Below are 20585 nucleotides of genomic sequence, written 5' to 3' on the forward strand. Positions count from 1 at the left end.
CCCATTCTCCCTGTTCTTAACAGCATTTGACTTTGTTTAGGGCAGCAATGTGTTTAACGGAGGCCCCACTGCCCAGCCTCTGCTGCAGGTGGGGAGACCACGGAACACCACGCTAGCCACTGAGAGGTAAGGAAAGCCACTAGGTATGGCTTGGGGGGAGATATTTAAAGAAGGGCAGAGCCAGAACCAGGAGCAGCGACTTGCGCCTGTAATCCTAGCACTTTTGGAGGCCAAGGCAGGAGGACTGCTTAAGCCTAGGAGCTCGAGACCAGCCTGGGCAACACAGTGAGACCCCATCCCTATCAAAAAATCAAAATTAGCCCAGAGTTATAGTGCCTGTAGTCCCACCTAATAGGGAGAGTGAGGTGGGAAGATCGTTTGAGTCTGGGAGGTAAGGATGCAGTGAATCATGCTTGCATCCCTGCACTCCAGCCTGGGCAACAGAGTGAAACTCTGTCTCAAAAAAAAAATAATAAAAGAAAGAAGAGGCAGCCAACTACATTTGCCAGTCCTTCCTGGAATGCAGAACTAATGCTGGAACAGGGCGGCCATCTTGCTGACACGGGGCCAAGCAAAGGAAAGCCTCATGGCACTCCCCCTTGGGGCACGCGCTGGCTCTGGGCTGCCTGCTTCCAAACTTGCTACACTTGGAGGACAGAACACTTGGGGTTTAGAGCCCTGCAGCTGGCTCTGTCACAGGCAGCTGAACACAGGTCAGGATACACACAGTGAGTACTCACAGTCTGCCGTGTACTCCACCTGGGAGGGCTGCACAGGCACACCATCTGCGTTGTGTGGGGTGGGAGTGGAGCTGTCAGCCTGCGCCTTACGAACAAGCGCTGCAAGGGGATGATCTGGGTCCACCACCTTCAAGGGCTGAAAACAGAGAAGACACAGCCTTAGCATTCAGTATTCCGAACCACACGGAACTCTTCTGCTACAAAACGCTCACCTCTAGGACACAGTGTACATGCCTCAGAAAAAACATACACACACACACGCACCCATGTAGGTCCTAACTAGTTGTGGCCAAATGCCCCAGCTGGCTGTCTCAGAGGAACTGAGTAAACACAGGGTTTCAATTTCCAAAATAACTATCAAGAAAAGGACAGATGAACAACTAAGTCCAGTTTGACACCAATTAAACCCCATGCAAAACTTCAAACTGTTTTTCCTTATAGGAGTTTCTGATTTTTAATCACCAACAGCTTTTCCAGTCAAATCAATCAGCAATCATTCCCACAACAGGTCACCCACACTGCACAACTGCTGAAACTAGACGCTTAACTGCTGAAAACTAGACGCTTAAATCTAGTAGACTCCTGTTTTTTATGTCGCAAATGGCAGAGTGGTGTGAATTAACCACAAGATACTGCTGAGTGGTTTCTTCACACAGATGAAAGGAGAATTAGAAGTGGAAACATTTATTTAAAAACAATCTATGACGGTAACAGAGGACTTGAAGATGCATATATTCTAATCCTATAAAATCTAATCCTACGATGAAATCACAACTAAACAATTTTCTTTTTTTCTTTTTGAGACACAGTCTCACTCTGTCTCCCAGGTTTGAGTGCAGTAGTGTGATCTTGGCTCATTGCAACCTCCACCTCCCAGGTTCAAGCAATTCTCATGCCTCAGCCTCCTGAGTAGCTGGGATTACAAGTGCACCCACCATGCCTGGCTAATTTTTGTATTTTTAGTAGCGATGGGGTTTTGCCATGCTGGCTAGGCTGGTCTTGAACTCCTGACCTCAGGTGATCCACCCGCCTCAGCCTCCCAAAGTGCTGGGATTACGTGTGTGAGCCACCGCACCCGGACAACAGAACAATTTCCAAGTCTTAACCAACACTCTACTTATTCTAAGTATCTCAGAGAGTAAAACTGTAATGAAATGATAAAATTATCATGAGCAAATGCTCATGAATTTTATTAGATAGGTAAGAAACCAAAGAAGCAGATGCTTTGTCACCCAGCTAAAAACAAAAATGCAAACACACCTCAATGATGATAAAATGAGATACAACTGTAACACACAAGAATGACATGCTTCAAATTTTCCAAAATTACGTTAGCAGTTTTGTGGTGGCATAAAAAATATAGTTCAACAATGAGATAAAAACCTTCATCAGCTCTTCAAGGCGGTTACACTTCTTGGAGGCAAAGAGAGACGGATGCAGGTAATTCCCATCTTCTTCATCATCATCATCTTCATTGTCAGAGCTGACTCCTGATTCTGAAATCAAAATCACATTTCAAGATTTTGGTGTTTGGTGAGAAAAGAAGTACAAATTAATTATGCAAAAAATTAGAAGCAGCCAAAGGTAGAGCTTCTTGGTTATCTGTCCAAAAAACGCTATTCGTAACTTTTCCCTAGAGTCACCCAAGTTGTTGAGACGAAGGCCAGCTAGAAAGGACTGCGACCTTTGGCCATTTGGTGACTCCTGCCAACACTGAACACCAGCTGGTCTGGGGCTCTGTATGCTTTTTTCTTTCTTTCTTTTTCTTTTTTAAAAAAGAGCAAAAATTGTACTAATTTATGAAAAGTAAAATAACAGCAACAGAAATAAACTACAACAAACCTGAAGATGAGATCTGCATTAAGATTTACACAACTGATTTGAAACGTATTTTGGCTGAAGAGAACAAAATTCAGTGGAAGGGCCAGGCACAGTGGCTTACGCCTGTAATCCCAGCACTTTGGGAGGCTGAGGCGGACGGACCACCTGAGGTCAGGAGTTCGAGACCAGCCTGGCCAACATGGTGAAACCCTGTCTCCACTAAAAATACAAAAATTAGCCGGGCGTGGTGGCACGTGCCCATGATCCCAGCTACTCGGGAGGCTGAGGCATGAGAATTGCTTGAACCCAGGAGGCAGAGGTTGTAGTGAGCAAAGATCGTGCTCGTGCCACTGCACTCCAGCCTGGGCAACAAGAGTAAGACTCTGTCTCTAATAAAAAAAAAAAAAAAACAATGGAAGATATGTGTGTGTGTGTGTGTGTATACACACACATATGTGAATAGACTTGTCAAAATACCATCTTTATTCAAAATACAGCTAACTGGCTTTTGTAGTAAGAACTCCAAAATAGAGACACTGTTATAAAAATAATAGCTTAAAATAGATAATCCAAGTAAAATGTTCACTTTTGTGGCCATATATAATTGAGCTATACAGCCCTGAACACTGTGGTACATGAATAATCCAAGAGAGGGTATAACTGTTTTCTCTCTGAAATGTTAAGTGGGCAAAATGAGGGCAAAAATTTCCCACCCAGATGATTATGTTCTGAGAGCATCAATATTTCATTATATTTCATTTATCTATAAACTATTAACCAAGGATTTAATAAAGGTCCACCAGCAGGGGTAACGACCACGCCTTCGCTGCAGGATTTCAGACACATTCTAGAAATTCAAGTCTGGCTTTCAACCATGCATCTGTAAGAACGTATGTCTTCAAACTTTTCCCAGAACCACTCCCTGCCTGCCACCCCCACAACACAGGCCCAAAGTCTGGATGGAACAGACGCAGTGGGACCTACTTTTTTTCTCATCACTTTTGTTTTCCGCCAGGACGGTGTAACGTCCCTCTTTCATGGCTTTCTGGATGAACTTATAGTAGGGGTTGAGGTAGTGGTCGAAGCGCAGGAAGTCGAACTGGGAGTTCCGGGCCTGCTTGGCCTTCAGCATGATCTCAAACTGCGCTCCCTGCCTGCACACGAAGCTGGCCGTGCGCTCGATGATGGCGTGCATTTTAGCAGTTGGTGGCTACGGGAAAACACACATATTCACATCACCCATTTGTGCTCTTGTCCACCGGCCACACGATTTCATTAAAACAAAGAAATGACTCTAGCTTTACTGTCAACTTTAAGAGATACGAGACTTGATGCTGGAAGAGCCAAGGCTGTTCAGACTCCTCATCTCCAAATCTCATCAGGATTTTGCAGGGGAGAAAACTCGCCAGCTGAGGCAGGCCACTCCACCGTGGTACAGACCCATGGGAGGCAACCTCTTTTTGCACCAAGTCAACATTTTTCTATATATCAGGGGTCTTTAAGTTTGGTTCTATGATGGAATTCAGGGGGTTTGTGAATCCTTTGTGTATGCAAATTTTACAAACAACCATTTTTCTAGTGAGACGATACACATTCCATGGTTCTCAATAATCAGAATCACTGCTCTTTCCTTTTTCTTAGCAGGGGACTAGTTCTCACAGCTTGGAGGCTCCCTCTTAAAAAACAGCCCTCTGGACATCCAACAAAAGCCACAAGAGTACATACACCATGTCTTGTCTTCTGCACCTGAGCCCTTCTCCTCAGCCTCTGCACAGTTCCTGGCTCACTGCCATTCCCACTTAAAAGCAGTATCCCAAGCTGAAGACCACCTAGGTGTTGTCTGGCCAGAGCAGATAGGACACTCCAGACACTCCAGGTGACTTTCTTCCCAGCATCAAAGCCCTCCCTCATCCTTTCATGTGCTGCTAAGGAGTCACTTCGACGACCCTTGTGCTCTGAGCATTTCCTGCCCCCAAAAGGATCTTGTTAGACCAAAGGCTGAAAGCCACACATCTAAAATACTTTTCATATCAACAAAGAGATTAACACTAGGAAATTACTTGCAAATAAAACTGGCAATTATTCTCATAAAAAATGGATGGTTAAGAATTCAGGGCTTCATCCTTCATAAAATATAAATGGCTTAGTTCTCTAATTTAATTTTTGAACTAATAACATCCTTCACACTTAAAAAGGATAAATGTCTACAATTAGAGTTATTCATCAATCCCCAAATAATTAAATTCCATGTTAAAGGCCCATTGTGTGCATGTGGATCATGACTTGGATTTTCAGTAGCTTTGGCTACTCATTGTTAAAACAAAATATTCCATAAACACATCAATAATTAACGATCCCTTCCTAATAACCACCCTTAAAGGAAAATATGATGTTCCCAGTTGAGGCTTTATTGACCAAACCAACTTGTTGATCTAAAATTTCTTAAAAGTTGGCCTATTTGTTATATAATATTACTACTACCATGGTTAAAAAGCAACGTGTAGGTAATTTTACAAAAAAACAAAGCATCTTATGAACATATTTCAAGGTTGGCTACCAACACTGAATGAGATTAAAAAGTACCTGGTTTGGAAAAAGCAATTCTTTACTTTCTTTATTATGCAGACTTTGGGTAAATCATTTTCCATTTAAGAATATCATGATCATTCCTACTACACAATGAGATTTAAAAAATACAGTCAACATATAAATATGCATATGTTACAATGGCCTGAGAAAAGGAAAACTGTTTTTCGAATTTAAATCCAGTGGGGAAGCCTTCTGTTTAAGGAAGCTGACGGAGCTCCAGAAAGGGTCTAACACCTCCTCTCCCCCTCCCTGGAAATTCCATTAATGTGAATTTAAACTCCAGAGGATGCATGGGAAACGGGAGAGAGGTATCTACAGGTCAGAAAACCCACACAAATGTACGGTTTCCTAACAGCTTTGGAAAAGGTTTGAGCTCAGACCCATCGGGGAACCAGGAAGGAGGTGGCATGACACGAAGACAGGGAAATTAGCAAGGAACCCCATGGGCAGCAGGGCCAGCCCTCTCCTCACGGGATTAGGGGAGAAAAAAAATCAAATATCTGCTTTGCCCAGAGCCCTAAATAAGTATCAGATTGAGTCAAAATTCAAAGGCAAAAATACAAATACAGAAGTACGGCCAGGCCCGGTGGCTCACAACTGTAATCCCAGTACTTTGGGAGGCTGAGGCGGGCGGATCACGAGGTCAAGAGATGAAGACCATCCTGGCTAACATGGTGAAACCCTGTCTCTACTAAAAACACAAAAAATTAGCCAGGCGAGGTGGCAGGCGCCTGTAGTCCCAGCTACTCAGGAGGCTGAGGCAGGAGAATGGTGTGAACCCGGGAGGCGGAGCTTGCAGTGAGCCGGGATCACGCCACTGCCCTGCAGCCTGGGCAACACAGCAAGACTCCATCTCAGAAAAACAAAAACAAAAACAAAAACAAAACAAAAACAAATACAGAAGTACTAGCAGTAAATATAGGAAAATATTTTCAAACTCTTGCGAGTGGGAAAAGTCTTCCAAAATAAGCTTTAAAATTCTGAAGCCATAAGGAATAGAGGAACATATATCACTCTATACTTAAATTCTGCACAGAGAGTCATACAATCACTTACAAGACAAAGCGTGGGGAGAAAACACCTGGAAGACACACTGGGGACCAAGAGTTACTGCTCATCAGACGTCAAGAGTCCTTACGAATCCAAACAAAAGGCCAATCACTCCACAGCAATTCAAGAATAAATCAACATTTTTTCCCTCCCCACCCACCTTCCGTGACAATACAGTACCTAAATTATGATGAAATAACACTCTAATCTGCACAGATTTGATAAAGCTTAACTTCAGTGGTTCAGCGCTCTGCAGTCGGTCCCTTGGCTGGAACCCCAGGCCTTACTCTCACATATCTAACTTAGGGCAGTTACTCTTAACGTTCTAAACCTTAACATCTGGAAACAACTGTATCTGCTTCATAGAGTTATTTTTGTATTTTTATTTTTTTGAGACAGGATCTGGCTCTGTTGTCTAGGCTGGAGTGCAGCAGTACCGTATCAGCTCACTACAACCTCCACCTCCAGGGCTCAAACCATCCTCCCACCTTGGCCTCCTGAGTAGCTGGGACTACAGGCATGTGCCACCATGCCTGACTAACTTTTTTTATTTTTTGTAGAGGCGGAGTTTCACCCTGTTGCCCAGACTGGTCTTGAACTCCTGGGCTCAAGCGATTCTCCCACGTCAGCCTCCCAAAGTGCTGGGATCACAGACGTGAGCCACTGCACCCGGCCTGTAGAGTTACTTTGAGTATTAACTGAGAGATACGCCTGAAGAAGCACTTAGTACAGTGTCTGGTACACAGTAAGTGCTCCATAAAGGCTGGTTCTATGTTATTATTCATCAACAGAGTAAATGTTGCACATAACAGCAACTATCAAATCTTCCCTGCTTTTCTTCTGTCCATAACGTGTTGGAGCAAGCACATTTCCCTTGGAACCATGCCCTAACAGGTCTGGGACTACAGGCATGCGCCACCACACTGGCCTGTTATTTTTACTTGTTTGTAGAGATGGGATCTCACTATGTTGCCCATGCTAGTCTCGAACTCCTGGCCTCAAGTGATCCTCCCACCTTAGCCTCCCAAAGGGCTGGGATTACAGGTATGAGCGACTGTTCCCAGCCTGGGGTGCTATAATTTCTTTTTTTTTTTTTTTTTTTTTTTTTTGAGGCAGAGTCTCACTCTGTCGCCGGGGCTGGAGTGCAGTGGCCGGATCTCAGCTCACTGCAAGCTCCGCCTCCCGGGTTTTACGCCATTCTCCTGCCTCAGCCTCCCGAGTAGCTGGGACTACAGGCGCCGGCCACTTCGCCCGGCTAGTTTTTTTGTATTTTTAGTAGAGACGGGGTTTCACCGTGTTAGCCAGGATGGTCTCGATCTCCTGACCTCGTGATCCGCCCGTCTCGGCCTCCCAAAGTGCTGGGATTACAGGCTTGAGCCACCGCGCCTGGCGGGTGCTATAATTTCTAACTACTTCTTACTCTTCATCCAAAAGCCTCAAGGATCCTGTCATCATTAGGTTCTAAATCAAGTTAGTTTAAAAACCAAGAACCTCCTAAAGTACCTGCTGTTTTTCCCAATCACTCCAACCTCGTCAGTGAGTCAAACCATGTCCTGCCCCTGAGGCAGCAATACTCTACTTAACCACAATTCAACAATTCTGAGGCCTAGTCACCAAAACACCTTATAATTCAGACACTTCTGTTTTCTACATTTTCTCCACTAACATGGACACCATAGTGTATAATTTACACAATGAATTACTGCCAAAAAATCATAATAATTATGAGAATGAATTACTGACACTACCACAAAGTAAATGAAAGATGCAAATGAGAGACTCAATCAAGCACTCAGTTTCCACACAGTCAAAACAACATTCAAGAGGCCTTTTAATAATAGCATTAGAAGAAACTCTAATGATAAGATAGCAAGTCGCTACACGCTAAGACTTACTTTGCTCTCCAATGAGTGACAAGTGTGTTTGATCTGGCAGACTATCAAGAGCTTAGTGATGCTTAGTTTGGCTGAGAACACAAAGCTATTAAATATTTTAATAAGAATTAAGGCAACAAAATTCTCTTGTACCTCTATATTTAAATTTGAATAAAAATTTAAAAAATCTTTAACACTAAAAACAACATTTCATATAGTCAACTTCACATAAACTTTTTAGCATTAAATATCAGATGCAGCACTTAGCATTTAATAAAAATGGAGTAACTGATTTTTAAAGCTTCATGTTAATGTGTCATGCATAATAAACATATTTCAGAACAAACAGGAATACGACATATACTAATACATGGAAAATATATTAATACAAGTCTCAGGATATCAACTCTTTGGGTAATTTCAGCTTTAACTATAGCAAAATCATCAATACTAGAAATGGAGAAAGAAACAGATGTAGTAATAGAGTTTGGATCTATGTCCCCACCCAAATCTCCTGTCGAATTGTCATGCCCAATGTTGGAGGCGGGGCCTGGTGGGAGATGAATGGATCATGGGGTGGATCCTTCATGAGTAGTTTCACACCATCTCCTCAGTGCTGCTCCCGTGATAGACAGCGAATGAGCTGTTGTGAAATCTGGTCATTTGAAAGCGTGTAGCACCTCCCTGCCTCCCTGCTGCTCTGGACATGCTAAGACATGCCTGCTCCCTCCTCACCTTCCGCCATGAGTTAAAGCTTCCTGAGGCCTCCCCAGAAGCAGATGCTGCCCGGCTTCCTGTACAGTCTGCAGAACCGTGAGCCAATTAACCCTCTTCTTTATAAATTACCCAGTCTCAGGTATTTTTTTATAGCCATGCGAGAAATTACTACCAATACAAGTAGTAATTACACTAGGCAAAATCCAAAAAGTTATTTTACCCATATTTGCAGGAATAAAAGAGAGAAAGAGGATATGTAAATGAATAAGGGAAGAGAAGGAAAGTGCTGGAGGCAGGAATTAAAAGGGCTATTTTTATATTGCCCTTCATCACATAATGAAGGGTAAGAACCATCAAATTCACGCTGAACTCAATGAGACTGGCAGCAAGTGATCGCAGTGGGAGGTGAGAGATGCTCTTTCTGTGCCGAGCTTTCCCGGCATCTGCCGTGCAGGTGATTCAGGATGTGGGACACAAAAGAATCGAGAATACCTGCGTCTATGCCACTTGCAATCCAGTTACGAAAATGTCCAAGAAAAAACTTCCTGCTAGGCACGAACACTTAAGAGTCCTTCCCAAGTATACACACGCAACAGAAAAGATTTTCAACTTCCCTAGTAAACGTATAAAAATCCCATAAAGCATGGTGACTGAAGATGGCATCATAGTTAAGACCACGGTTCCCAGTTGCCATTTATTAGCTAAATTCTTGACGTTCCTAAGTCTCTGTTTCTTTATCGGCACAAGAGGGAGAGTAAACAGCAGCTCACTTACAGGACTGTTAGCATTAAATAAGATTAATATGCAAAAAGCAGCTTAGTATGTGACTAGAATGTGGAACTCCCTCAATGGATATTCAGAAAAAAAGGAAAAATCCTGGTTTGGGCTTTAACACCTGTTATAACTTAATTTAATGTGACATAACTGAAATAGCAGGAAAGGTCAATGCTGAACAGACAGTAACCAGCTGCTAAGCCCTCAGATGAGGAAAACCAGGGTAGAATTCCCCTTCATCAGTGGAAGGGCAGCCTGGGCCTGGAGATGCCACAGGGACCTAATCACAACACAGAAAATTGCCAAGAAAATGTAACGTGAAGTGCCCCCAAAAATCACACTTTAAAAAGCCAGAACAAAGCAACGTTACTGAAATCAACGCTGTCCTGAGCAAGAGTGCTTTTGGATCTATGTGTGGGTAACAGCCCACTTGCCACTGATTCTGACTTGGGGATTCAACTATATGGCCGCTGAAACACACCCAAGTCCTCAAGTCCCTAATGCTCCAGTCTAGTTCAAATTTTGCTATAAGTCTTCCCTTTTTCTTTGAGGAAAATAAGTAGGGTGTGATCTTTTTACCCATTAACTCACAAAGCATTTTAAAGCATTACATGCCTCAAAAGCAGCTGTAATCATCATTGAGCTTTCCCACAAGCAGGACTGAATCAGGATAATTAATAATGACGACAACTAGTGCTCGTGAAGGACACATACCAGCTCCACGTCAGACGGAACGCTCAATCCTAAGGGGGCAACGAAGGGCTCTTCATTTTCCTCTAAATTTTCAGCCTCATTTTTTTCTGCATAAAAAGAAAATTTAAAAATTCAGAACAATGCAGGGAGGAAGGCACCTGCAGCAAGACGGAAGCATGTGACTGGCTGTCCCTGCTTCTTTACCTTCTGTTTTACTTCTAGAAGTCATTTTCAGCTTTCTCTTCTACTTACAACGCAAGTGCAACTCACTTTACAAAATTCCAAATGAGGCGGGGCGGGGGGTGGTGGGGGCAGTTGCGGCAGGGAGGTATGGTGCAACAGAAGGAGTGTGTCTAGGGTCAGACTGCACGGCATTCCCTTGGTACACACAGGGTTCTAGGACCCCTGCGGACGCCAAAATCCACACGTGCTCGAATTCCGCTTTTGGTCCATTTGAACCCACATATACAAAGAAGCTGACCCTCCATATATGCGAGTCTCACATCCCTCAATCTGATCCCTGTATGGCTGAAAAAAATCCTCATATAAGCAGACCTATGCAATTCAAACCTGTGGTCAAGGGTAACTGTAGTTAAACTCCTGCCCTGCCACTTGTTAGCTCCAGGATTCTGCTGTTCTCTATTTCCTCACAGGCTGTGAAGTCATCGCATCTACTCTCAGGGCCAAGTGGGGCTCAGGTGAGATAGCCCACCTGAACATCTCTACCATAATCCCCCGCACTTAGCAGATGCTCAGTCCATGTTCCTTTTCCCCTCCACATCTCTTTCAGGTATGTACGTAAGTATTTAATTGGTATCGCTAAGATTTTTCTCCAATTATTTCTGTGGATTCCTGGCAGCATGACACAACACAAGGTAATCAATTCCTAGATAACTGATTTTCATCTCTGAATTGTGCACTACCTGGGTATAACTGTCAAGATTCCTCCACCCAAGCAAATTACCTCTTTCACAAATAATCAATTATTTTTCCATTTCTGTTTATTCATTAACCATTCACTTAACAAATATTTGTCTACTACGTGGTAGACAAGGTACTACACATTATCCTTTTGTCTTCTAAGGTACCTAAGTACATCTCAATAACTCAGATGATTACCAGTTTAAAAAGACACACTGAAATGTACAAAAATATCACAGCAAACTTTAAAAAGCTAACTTTTTTAAGGATTTCAATGATCTACTGAGGTTCTTATTTCAAAACAGATGATATTAAAGAAACAAACCTTAAATCTTCATCAAAATAAATGTTTCTATCATACACAGTAAAGGCTCTTGAAGCGATCAATAATTTGCAAAGATCTCCTGTCAAGCCTCATTCTGTGAAACCAAGGAGGAATTTTAAGCAGGTTTCCTGGTATATAAAAACGTGGGTATTCCAGTCTGATCAGCTACACTGTTGATTACAGCCCCTATGAAGTTACAGTTATTTAACACTGTCCCACCCATTTCTGTGTGAGTCCCCTGTTCTTTCAAAAATCAGAGACAAAGCCGGGTGCGGTGGCTCACACCTGTAACCCAGCACTCTGGGAGGCCGAGACAGGTGGATCACCTGAGGTCAGGAGTTCGAAACCAGCCTGGCCAACATGGTGAAACCCTGTCTCTACTAAAAATACAAAAAATTAGCCCGGCATGGTGGCACATACCTGTAATCCTAGCTACTTGGGAGGCTGAGGCAGGAGAACTGCTTGAACCCAGGAGGTAGAGGTTGCAGCGAGCTGAGATTGTACCACTTGCACTCCAGCCTGGGCCACAGAGCGAGACTCTGTCTCAAAACTCAATCGATCGATCAATCAATGAATCAGAGATGAATGAGAGGGCAGAGATTTACTACTGCTTTTTAAAAAGCTCCCTGTAATTAGTAACCCTGTCGTTCAGCTTCAGTAACCAAATGACACAGTAAGATTAGAAAATACCAGAAACACTGGTCTGCAGCGATTTTCTATTGGTAAAATGCCAAGCAGCAGATGTTTCCTTTTTCTCAAAATCTCTTTGGGAATGAGGCAGGAGTGTGTGTTTAAAAATGCAACTTTTTATATTCCAAGGTAGACTGCCTTAAAAAAAATAAGTAAGGCTGGGCACGGTGGCTCATGCCTGTAATCCCAGAACTTTGGGAGGCCGAGGCAGGTGGATCACTTGAGGTCAGGAGTTTGAGACCAGTCTGGCCAACATGGTGAAACACTCTCTCTACTAAAAATAGAAAACTTAGCCAGGTGTGGTGGCGGGCGCCTGCAATCCCAGCTATTCGGGAGGCTAAGGCATAAGAATTGCCTGAACTCAGGAGGCAGAGGTTGCAGTGAGCTGAGATCGCACCACTGCACTCCAGCCTGGGTGACAGAGTGAGACTCTGTCTCAAAAATATAAAATAAAATAAATTTAAAAATACAACTTTTACTACATTTTCCTAAAATGGAAAAAATGATTAAAACATTGTCTAGGCAAAAAGGCTTTCCTTAATGTTAAGTTATTCACAAAAATAAAGGCATTTTAATTGAAATAGCCTTTTGGGATGGATGGATTAAACAGATTTGTTCTATTCTTATATATACCTTTATTTACAAAAAAACCCAGCTTTAGTAGCACAAAATAAAAACCAACCATTGCAATAAAAACTCAGATTTAAATAAATTCAAATAATCTTTTGTTTAAAAAATGGATATATAGCAGTGAGGGCCTGTCCCCGCCCCATTATTCCCCTAAAAAAGAGGAAAAAAATGGATATAGAATGATGATGAAAAATTATGAACATCTAAAGGATAGAAACTTGACTGAAAATAGTAAAGATGGCAGAGATGGAGGCACCATCAAATGCTTTTGGCTAGTATCACAAGGCTTTAAAATACTAACAAACAATACAATAGAGTAATTTTGAAAATCAAGACATATGTAGACATACTGACGGCTCAGGAAAAAAAAAATTATTTTAACAGAATGTGACACTCAATGTGGCTGTTAGTGGTATTGGATTCTATCACAATATGCACGTGTGTGTGTGTGTGTGTGTGTGTGTGTGTGTGTGTGTGTGTTAGGTGTTTCACTTACATTAATGCAAGTTAAACATAAAACGTCAAGCTCTAAGTTTTATGTGGGCCCAATTTCCACTAAGGAAATTAATCAGCATATAAGGTAATGTTCTGAGAACATGATTACAAAAAGAAAAGAAGTAACATTGTAAAATACTAAAGAGAATTTTATCTTAAGGGGAAAGCAAACTAATACTCAGAAGATAAATTAAGTCATGCTGAAGTTCTCAGAATTCAGTAATCGTAACAAACTGAACACTATTTAGCCCAATAATTACACCGAGACAACGGTCCACCAGCGAGAACCGGGGCTGACAAACTCTATAAAATGCCAGACGGTATCAATAAATAAATAATATATATATATATATATATATATATTTTTTTTTTTTTTGAGACGGAGTCTCGCTTTGTCGCCCGAGCTGGAGTGCAGTGGCCAGATCTCAGCTCACTGCAAGCTCCGCCTCCCGGGTTTACGCCATTCTCCTGCCTCAGCCTCCCAAGTAGCTGGGACTACAGGCGCCAGCCACCTCGCCCGGCTAGTTTTTTTGTATTTTTTAGTAGAGACAGGGTTTCACCGTGTTAGCCAGGATGGTCTTGAACTCCTGACCTCGTGATCCGCCCGTCTCGGCCTCCCAAAGTGCTGGGATTACAGGCTTGAGCCACTGCGCCCGGCCAGTATCAATAAATATTTTTGGTTTTGTGGGCCATATGGTCTGTTTCATTTCTTCAACTCTGCTGTTGAAGTGCGAAAGTGGAAACAGACAATATGTAAACAAATGAGCATTGCTGTGTTCCAATAAAACTTTACTTGTTATTTTCTTTCCAGTATTTTAGATCTGTGGTTGGTTGAATCCACAGATGTGGACCCGATAAGCTGACTGTATTTCAACTCTTTATTTGTGAAGCGGTTATAGTATCTATTCCCTCCTTCGGATAAAAACACCACAGATAGAAAGTCGGACTCATGTGTGTGGCTTAGAGATAGGACAGCGAAAGCACAACTACCCAGAGCCCTAGGAAGGAGAGCTCATGCTGGATAAATAAATGGGTGTTTACTTTTTAGACCTGATAGAACATTTCCAGTGCATCGTAACTTCTGAGGGATGGGTAGGTTTGAAAGTTAATGCAAAAAATCTTAAGTACCTTAACTAGCCTTTAACTCGGTATAATTACAATTACACTTGAAAGTTTCTCTAAAAGCTCATAAAATAGAGCTGTGCAACAGTAATTCTTGTGCCCACAAAGTAAGGAGCAGGACTAAAGGCAGGGCAAAAGGAAAGCCTGTGTGTGTGTTTGCCCCACATTCTATCATTCCAGAGTGCCGATGGGTAGAACCCTAGTGCAGTCACAGCACGGAGTGGCAGACCTCATTTTGCTTTAATACTAAAATGCTATAATTGCTTCACACTTGTTAAAAGATGTGTTACTTGGCTGGATGTGGTGGCTCACGCCTGTAATCCCAGTGCTTTGGAGGCCAAGGCAGTAGGATCACTTGAGCTCAGGAGTTTGAGACTAGCTTGGGCAACACAGTGAGACCCCATCTCTTTTTTAAATTATTGTGTATTTTATAATAAAAAAATTTAAAAAGATAACAAAAAAGTGTTACTTAAGGAGAAACCAATGAAGTTCCGAATAACAGATTAAATTAGCTCTAAAACTAAATCTCCATTTGATGTAATTCCACTTAACTAAACGTTTGAATCAGTTTCTAAGTTAACGTTCTCCTTCTTTTTAAACAGAACATCCTGAATATAGTGATCCGTCTTTAATGTGTCAGGTTCATGTTACCATTATTGGTAACTAATGACTGACCATGATGCAGTGCTGTGGTAGTGGAGCCCTCAACGCTTACTGAAGTGATTAAGGATATTTGTGTCTACACCACATGAGCCCAGGTTTTTCAGCAGCACTATTTTTTGTATTCAAAGTTTCCCATGTTAATCCACAAAAGCATAAATTCCAAATCTTTAATTTAAAATATTGTGATAAGTATATGTCCTAGGTGGCACCAAGGCTACCAGAGAGCTGTGTTGTTTTCTGGGGAGTAGTAACTCACTTACTGTGTCCTTCCACTGGGCATGTGTCACTGTCTCAGTTGTGGAGAGATATGGAGAAGCAGATTAGTGAGAGGGCGGTGAGGTTAATGTATCCCAGCTCACACCTATTCTTTCACTGCCTGAAGAATGAGTCCCTGAGGACGTTAATGAACACGTTAACAATCTAGAAACAAATAATCTGGAGTGAGTAATTCTGTTACCCGAATCAATGAGAAATAAATGATCCAATGCATTCACTTTCCACCTCCAATAATCATTCCTGTTCTAGTTTTTAACTTTGCTTTACCAAAAGAAGGAATACCACTTACTCCCGTTTTCTCCTGTGGTCATAGTGGTGTTATCATGAGTGCCAGAGATGTGTTCTGCAGACTTGACCATGGTGCATGCAGCCTGTGTGTACACATGGAGCCCCACACCAGCAATCCAGGCAGCTTCCCACTCACCTCTCTGTTTGGAAGGCTCCTCCTCCTCCGTTGGCTCTGACGGGTCATAATAGTCGCTACCGTAAGTGAACCCCACGGCATTGTAGCTCCCATCCTCTGCTAGTGCTTCACTCAATCGCTTGTATTCTTCCTCTTGAATAAAAATGAGAATTTTATCAACAAAAATAGAAAATTACTGAGAAAAACTTTTATTTCTAAAGTTGTAGCTATCAGTAAAGCATACAACATACTTTTTACAACCTCCTTTTGAGGTAAAATATTTTTTAAAATTCACACTTTATATCTATCAATATGTACTTTTATCAGTACATGTTTACCCACAGACAGCTGAATACACGTCTTTTGTGGAAAATTTCTTCCTGCTGAGAAAATCTTGGGATTAAGAACTGTATTAAAGATTGTTACGGCAAAGACAAGAACATCAATTTTATTTATACGATACTGTTAAAGAAGAACAGTTAAAGAGTTTGGTTTTTGTTTTTTTCAAATCCCAGTCTGCCCTCAAAAGCTGGGAAAATTCTTTGTGGCTCTATTTATAAACTATCCTGAGGTCCTCTCAGAACGCAAAGACTCCTGTTTTTCCAATCCACTGGGTACTGTCAAGATAATATCAGAAAGAGTGAGTATAAAAAAATGAATGGGAGTAAATTTTTAAATACTTAAAAATTTTAAAAAGTTTGTTGCTGAAGTAAGTTTGTCTTGAGCAGTACCTTGCCTTGCCTCCTCCTCAAGCAAGTCCGTATGCAAGGCTAAATACCTCTCTTCATCACACAGGGCCTCTATTCGCGCCTCCTCTTCAGACAGCTGATAATCTCTGTTCCACGTGGAATACTCAGCATCGTACTCAGAAAGGTCATGCAGGTGACCACGTCCATCATATCTGTAATGTGAACAAGCTGGTCAATAAAAGGAAATTAACGTCTAGACTGGCGTGTGTGTGTGTGTTTTTTATATATATATACACACATACTTACCGATTAAAATAGATAAAAATATTAAAACAAGTATAAAAACTCTTCCCAGGTTTATATTTAATTTGGATAGTCATATCTCACCTACTTTTAAACTCAAGTTATCTTAACAAAGTCTAAATTCCTTTCCACAGTAAGATAACATTTATAACTAAAGGCAAACAATCCATTATTAGGAAAAATGGTATCCACTTCACTGGCAGTTCTTACCATTATGGTTTGGTCAACCATTCAATGCCACTTGCAAAAAATTATTATTTTTTTCTGGAAAGTTAAATATCATAGCTTACATTCACACAAACCAGATACATAAATACCTATCCGTAAGAACCAAACGGCGGAAATTTCCTCGCTTCTTTCTGCTAGTCCCGAACTCTCAGGAGAGATCTTCACCAAAGAAACTTGCGTCCATGGGAGGTAAAATCTTGGCTAGGCTCGCCCCCTAGCCACTTGGCTGAGGAAATAAGTGCTGGGTTACGTGATAGAGAGACACACATACATCGGAACAGTGACATATACATGCAGTTTAAGGAGGTTCACTGGCAACAGAGCAAAACTATTAGAAGATACGGTATCAATATTTCTTTCTGAACTTTATACCCGCAGGAAGAAACATACATGAAGACACTTCCATGTTTCTCTTGCATGGACCGATCAGTAATTTAGCCAAACAAACAATGGGAGCACTTTCTGCTATGCTTGTTACATAAAGGATCCAATGAGGATGCTGTCAACGTGTAAAACTGTCAGATAATACATGAGTGAGTCAGTGAATTTTACCTAAAACACTCAGATTTAGGGTTTCAAAAACAAACGTAGAGAAACAAACAAAAGTCTGCTTACTTTTTAAATGCTGACTTTTGTAATGGGAACCAAAAATATTAATGTAGACCAAAAAAGACATTTACAAGAAAAAGGCCCAAAATTCCAGGGTAGTCAAGTTACTGCATTTTATTAAATTTCAAAATTAATTGGACTTTGATGTAAACCTCCTTAACTTACAAATGTAGATTATTATTAAAAATATTACACATGTACATGTGCGGCGTTTGCTCCCCACCAGTTTTGGAAGACCTAACTCAAATCATGTACAGAATGACAGGAAAACTGTACAAAGAGCTCAGACTTCATTGCTTACCAAACTTTAATGATAAATATCACAAGTGACACTTTGGAAAAGCAAGCCTGATAACTCCGGTGACACATTCAATATAAACCATGGTGTGAAGGCACAGCAGGCTTGAGCAGAGCACGGAGCAATCAGATCCAGACATGATCTGATTCCGCGGCCCTCCCTTCACCAGTTCTTGTTTTCTAGCTCTAATTCCAAGTGGAAATGTCAGGAATGGAAAAAGGCCTATTTGGTCATTAATGTGTCCATTCTGGCCAGCTCAGAGGTCATCCCTACGGTCATGTTCCAGGGCTTTGAAGAATCCAGTTTTAATGGTCTCAAACGATGGGCTTTCTTCACGTGGAGAGACTATTCCACAGTTTAATGGTTGGTCATGGTTAGCTTTTCAGTCCGGGCCCCAGAAGTAGCCGAACAGGCAAAAAAGAAAAAAAACCACCCCACAACAACCCCAAAACCCAGAGACGAGGGGAAGGGGGATTGAAAAAATGGGAAAAAAGAGGGGAGCAAACCACCTACATCATGTAATGTTATCCTTTTCAAATCAAACGCCTTTAGAAATCCCTAATCCCAGGCCCCACTGCCCATAATGGCTAGACACCCTCGAGTGACGACCTAAAGCAGGTTTGATTTGAAAAGAAACAACGCATCTCTATCCCAGCTCCACCCTTCGGTTTTAAGAGACAGTGAAACCAGCCCTAAGAACACTATCTCTTCCAAGGGCAAGGCCAGGGTCCGCACGAAGTCAACTGGCCGCCAACTGACGGGCAACTTCGCTCACTACCTCAATCTGTCGAACTCGTCGGATTATCACCAGGAAGTCAAACGTCATGCCGTTAAAGGACCGGCGCTCCACTGAGGGCGCTGGGGTCGTCACAGGTTAAGGCTAAGTCACAGGGTCCAAAAGAGACTTCTAGCCACGGTCTCAGTGAGCGGCGGTTCGGAAGAATAAAGGCACGCCTCCCAGGCTACCCTCCCAGTACACCGAGCAGTGGGAGCGCGGCGAGTAGAAAAGCAGCGCACGACCCTATGGCATCGCCGGGCGGCTGGCCCAGGTGCGCTCAGAAAGAGACCCCCGGCACTGGCAGCTTTCACCGCGCGGAATCGCCAACTGCAGCCCAGCGACAGGGTGAGGGGTCGAGGGGGCTGCGGGACCAAAGACGATCCCTCCGGAGACGGACGCGGCACGCAATTCCAGCCAGTGCCTTAGGGCAGGTTTCACCGTCCCCCTCCCCACCAGAACACCAGCAGGAGGTGGGGACAGGGGAGGGGGTGTCCCCCAGATCCCCGCTGGCTCCAGAAAACTCTCTGCAGTCCTTGCAGTCAAGTCAACATCAGACAAGATCAAGCGGGTGAGGGAAGGGGAGGATCGACGGGTGGGGGGAGGAACCGACCTGTCGATGAGGATCTTGTGGTCCCCCATCCAGGGGATGAGGTGCTGTCCCTGTTCCTGAGCCAGGGCCCGCTCGTCGTCCCGGAACAGCTTGCAGGCATAGCCGAAAACCAAGAGCTCCACTCGGCTGCCCCCACCGCCGGCACCGCCTGGCCCGGCCTCCTCCTTCGCGCCACTTTTCCTCTCGGGTTTGGCGCGGCCCCCGCCCGCGCCGTACATGACAGCGTCCCCGGCGTCCAGGCTGGTCCTCTTCTGTGCCGCGCGACGTCCCTGATACCTCCACTTGGCCTACCCCTTCAGTCAAATGCCCCGCAACCCGAACCCAACCTCAACACCGCCGCCATAGCGGGCCACAAAATGGTGGAGGGACAGCTTCCGGCAGGAGGGCCCGCATTTCCGGCGAGCGGACAGGCAGATTCGCCATGGCTCAAAGCTCTTTTGGCCGCTAGGAAATATTTTGGTGTTAATTTTCGCATTCAGATGCGCCGCCACAATAGGTGCTGCTGTATTCAGTGCAAAGTGCAATTTTAATGTTCGTTTTATCGGGCAGCCGTCAGGAACGTGACGAAAGCGCGGCGTGGGATTCCGCTGGCCGCGGCGCAGACTTCCGCTGCGGCCAGTCTGGCGGCGACGGAGTCGGAGGGAGGGGCCTCGCGCGCCCTAGGCCTCGGGCGAGTCCTTGTGGGTGGCTGCCGCCTGCCGCGCGTGCGGAGGCCTCGGGTCCAGCCCGGGCTGCCGCGCCCCTCACCATGTCCGGGTCCCTGGGGCCATGCGTGCTCTGCCCAGGGCGGCGATGTCCTTTTTCTTGGCCCCGTTTCCTTCTTCATCCCTAGGGGGACTTGGGCCCCCACCCGCCCACCTTTGAAGGTTTCCGAGGCAGCAGAGGCCCCTGCACCGCAGATGCCACGCGGGTGGCGAGATTTCGGAGACCTGAGACCCGTGTCGCGGGGAGGTGGTCTGGCGGGTCTGGAGACTGGTCACCCGGATGCGGTGCGATTTTGCTTGGTGTGTTTCCTCCTGGGCCGCAGTTTTTCCATCGGTGGTTCCTTTAGGATCTTTCGGTCCCTTTTAGCTCAGTAATTTCAGGTCAAAGGGGCTGGAGTGCAAAATCTTAGGATGGGATATCCCCATGTTTGCCCTTGACTGGAAAACGATGACAGATAATCTCCTTTCTGGGCCTCAGATCCCCTTTCCATAAAAATGGCATCTTTCTACAAGTGGTGTTGAAATGAGATAATGTGTATGAACCTTAACTGACTTTTGGAAATTAACAAACAGGCCGTTCCCA

At 43.6% G+C, this 20585-nt stretch overlaps 1 protein-coding gene across 3 annotated transcripts in view; it reads right to left on the reverse strand.

The window, feature by feature from the left end:
• SFSWAP (splicing factor SWAP) overlaps positions 1–19657 on the reverse strand; it is a 96068-nt gene extending 76411 nt beyond the window's left edge. Inside the window, exons 1-7 of one of the 3 annotated variants that reach the window (XM_010378563.2) lie at positions 19299–19657; positions 16515–16684; positions 15805–15936; positions 10280–10365; positions 3546–3771; positions 2124–2236; positions 741–876 (exon numbers count right to left, since the gene is read on the reverse strand). In XM_010378563.2, coding sequence (XP_010376865.1) covers positions 741–876; positions 2124–2236; positions 3546–3771; positions 10280–10365; positions 15805–15936; positions 16515–16684; positions 19299–19516 — 1081 coding nt within the window. In that variant the 5' untranslated portion in view covers positions 19517–19657. The remainder of the gene's footprint in view (positions 1–740; positions 877–2123; positions 2237–3545; positions 3772–10279; positions 10366–15804; positions 15937–16514; positions 16685–19298) is intronic. The other 2 variants (XM_010378565.1, XM_010378564.2) reach the window with 2 other exon arrangements.
• Positions 19658–20585: the final 928 nt, after the last annotated feature.

This window comes from Rhinopithecus roxellana, chromosome 10 (genome assembly GCF_007565055.1).
Source record: "Rhinopithecus roxellana isolate Shanxi Qingling chromosome 10, ASM756505v1, whole genome shotgun sequence".
Taxonomy (NCBI): Eukaryota; Metazoa; Chordata; class Mammalia; order Primates; family Cercopithecidae; genus Rhinopithecus; species Rhinopithecus roxellana.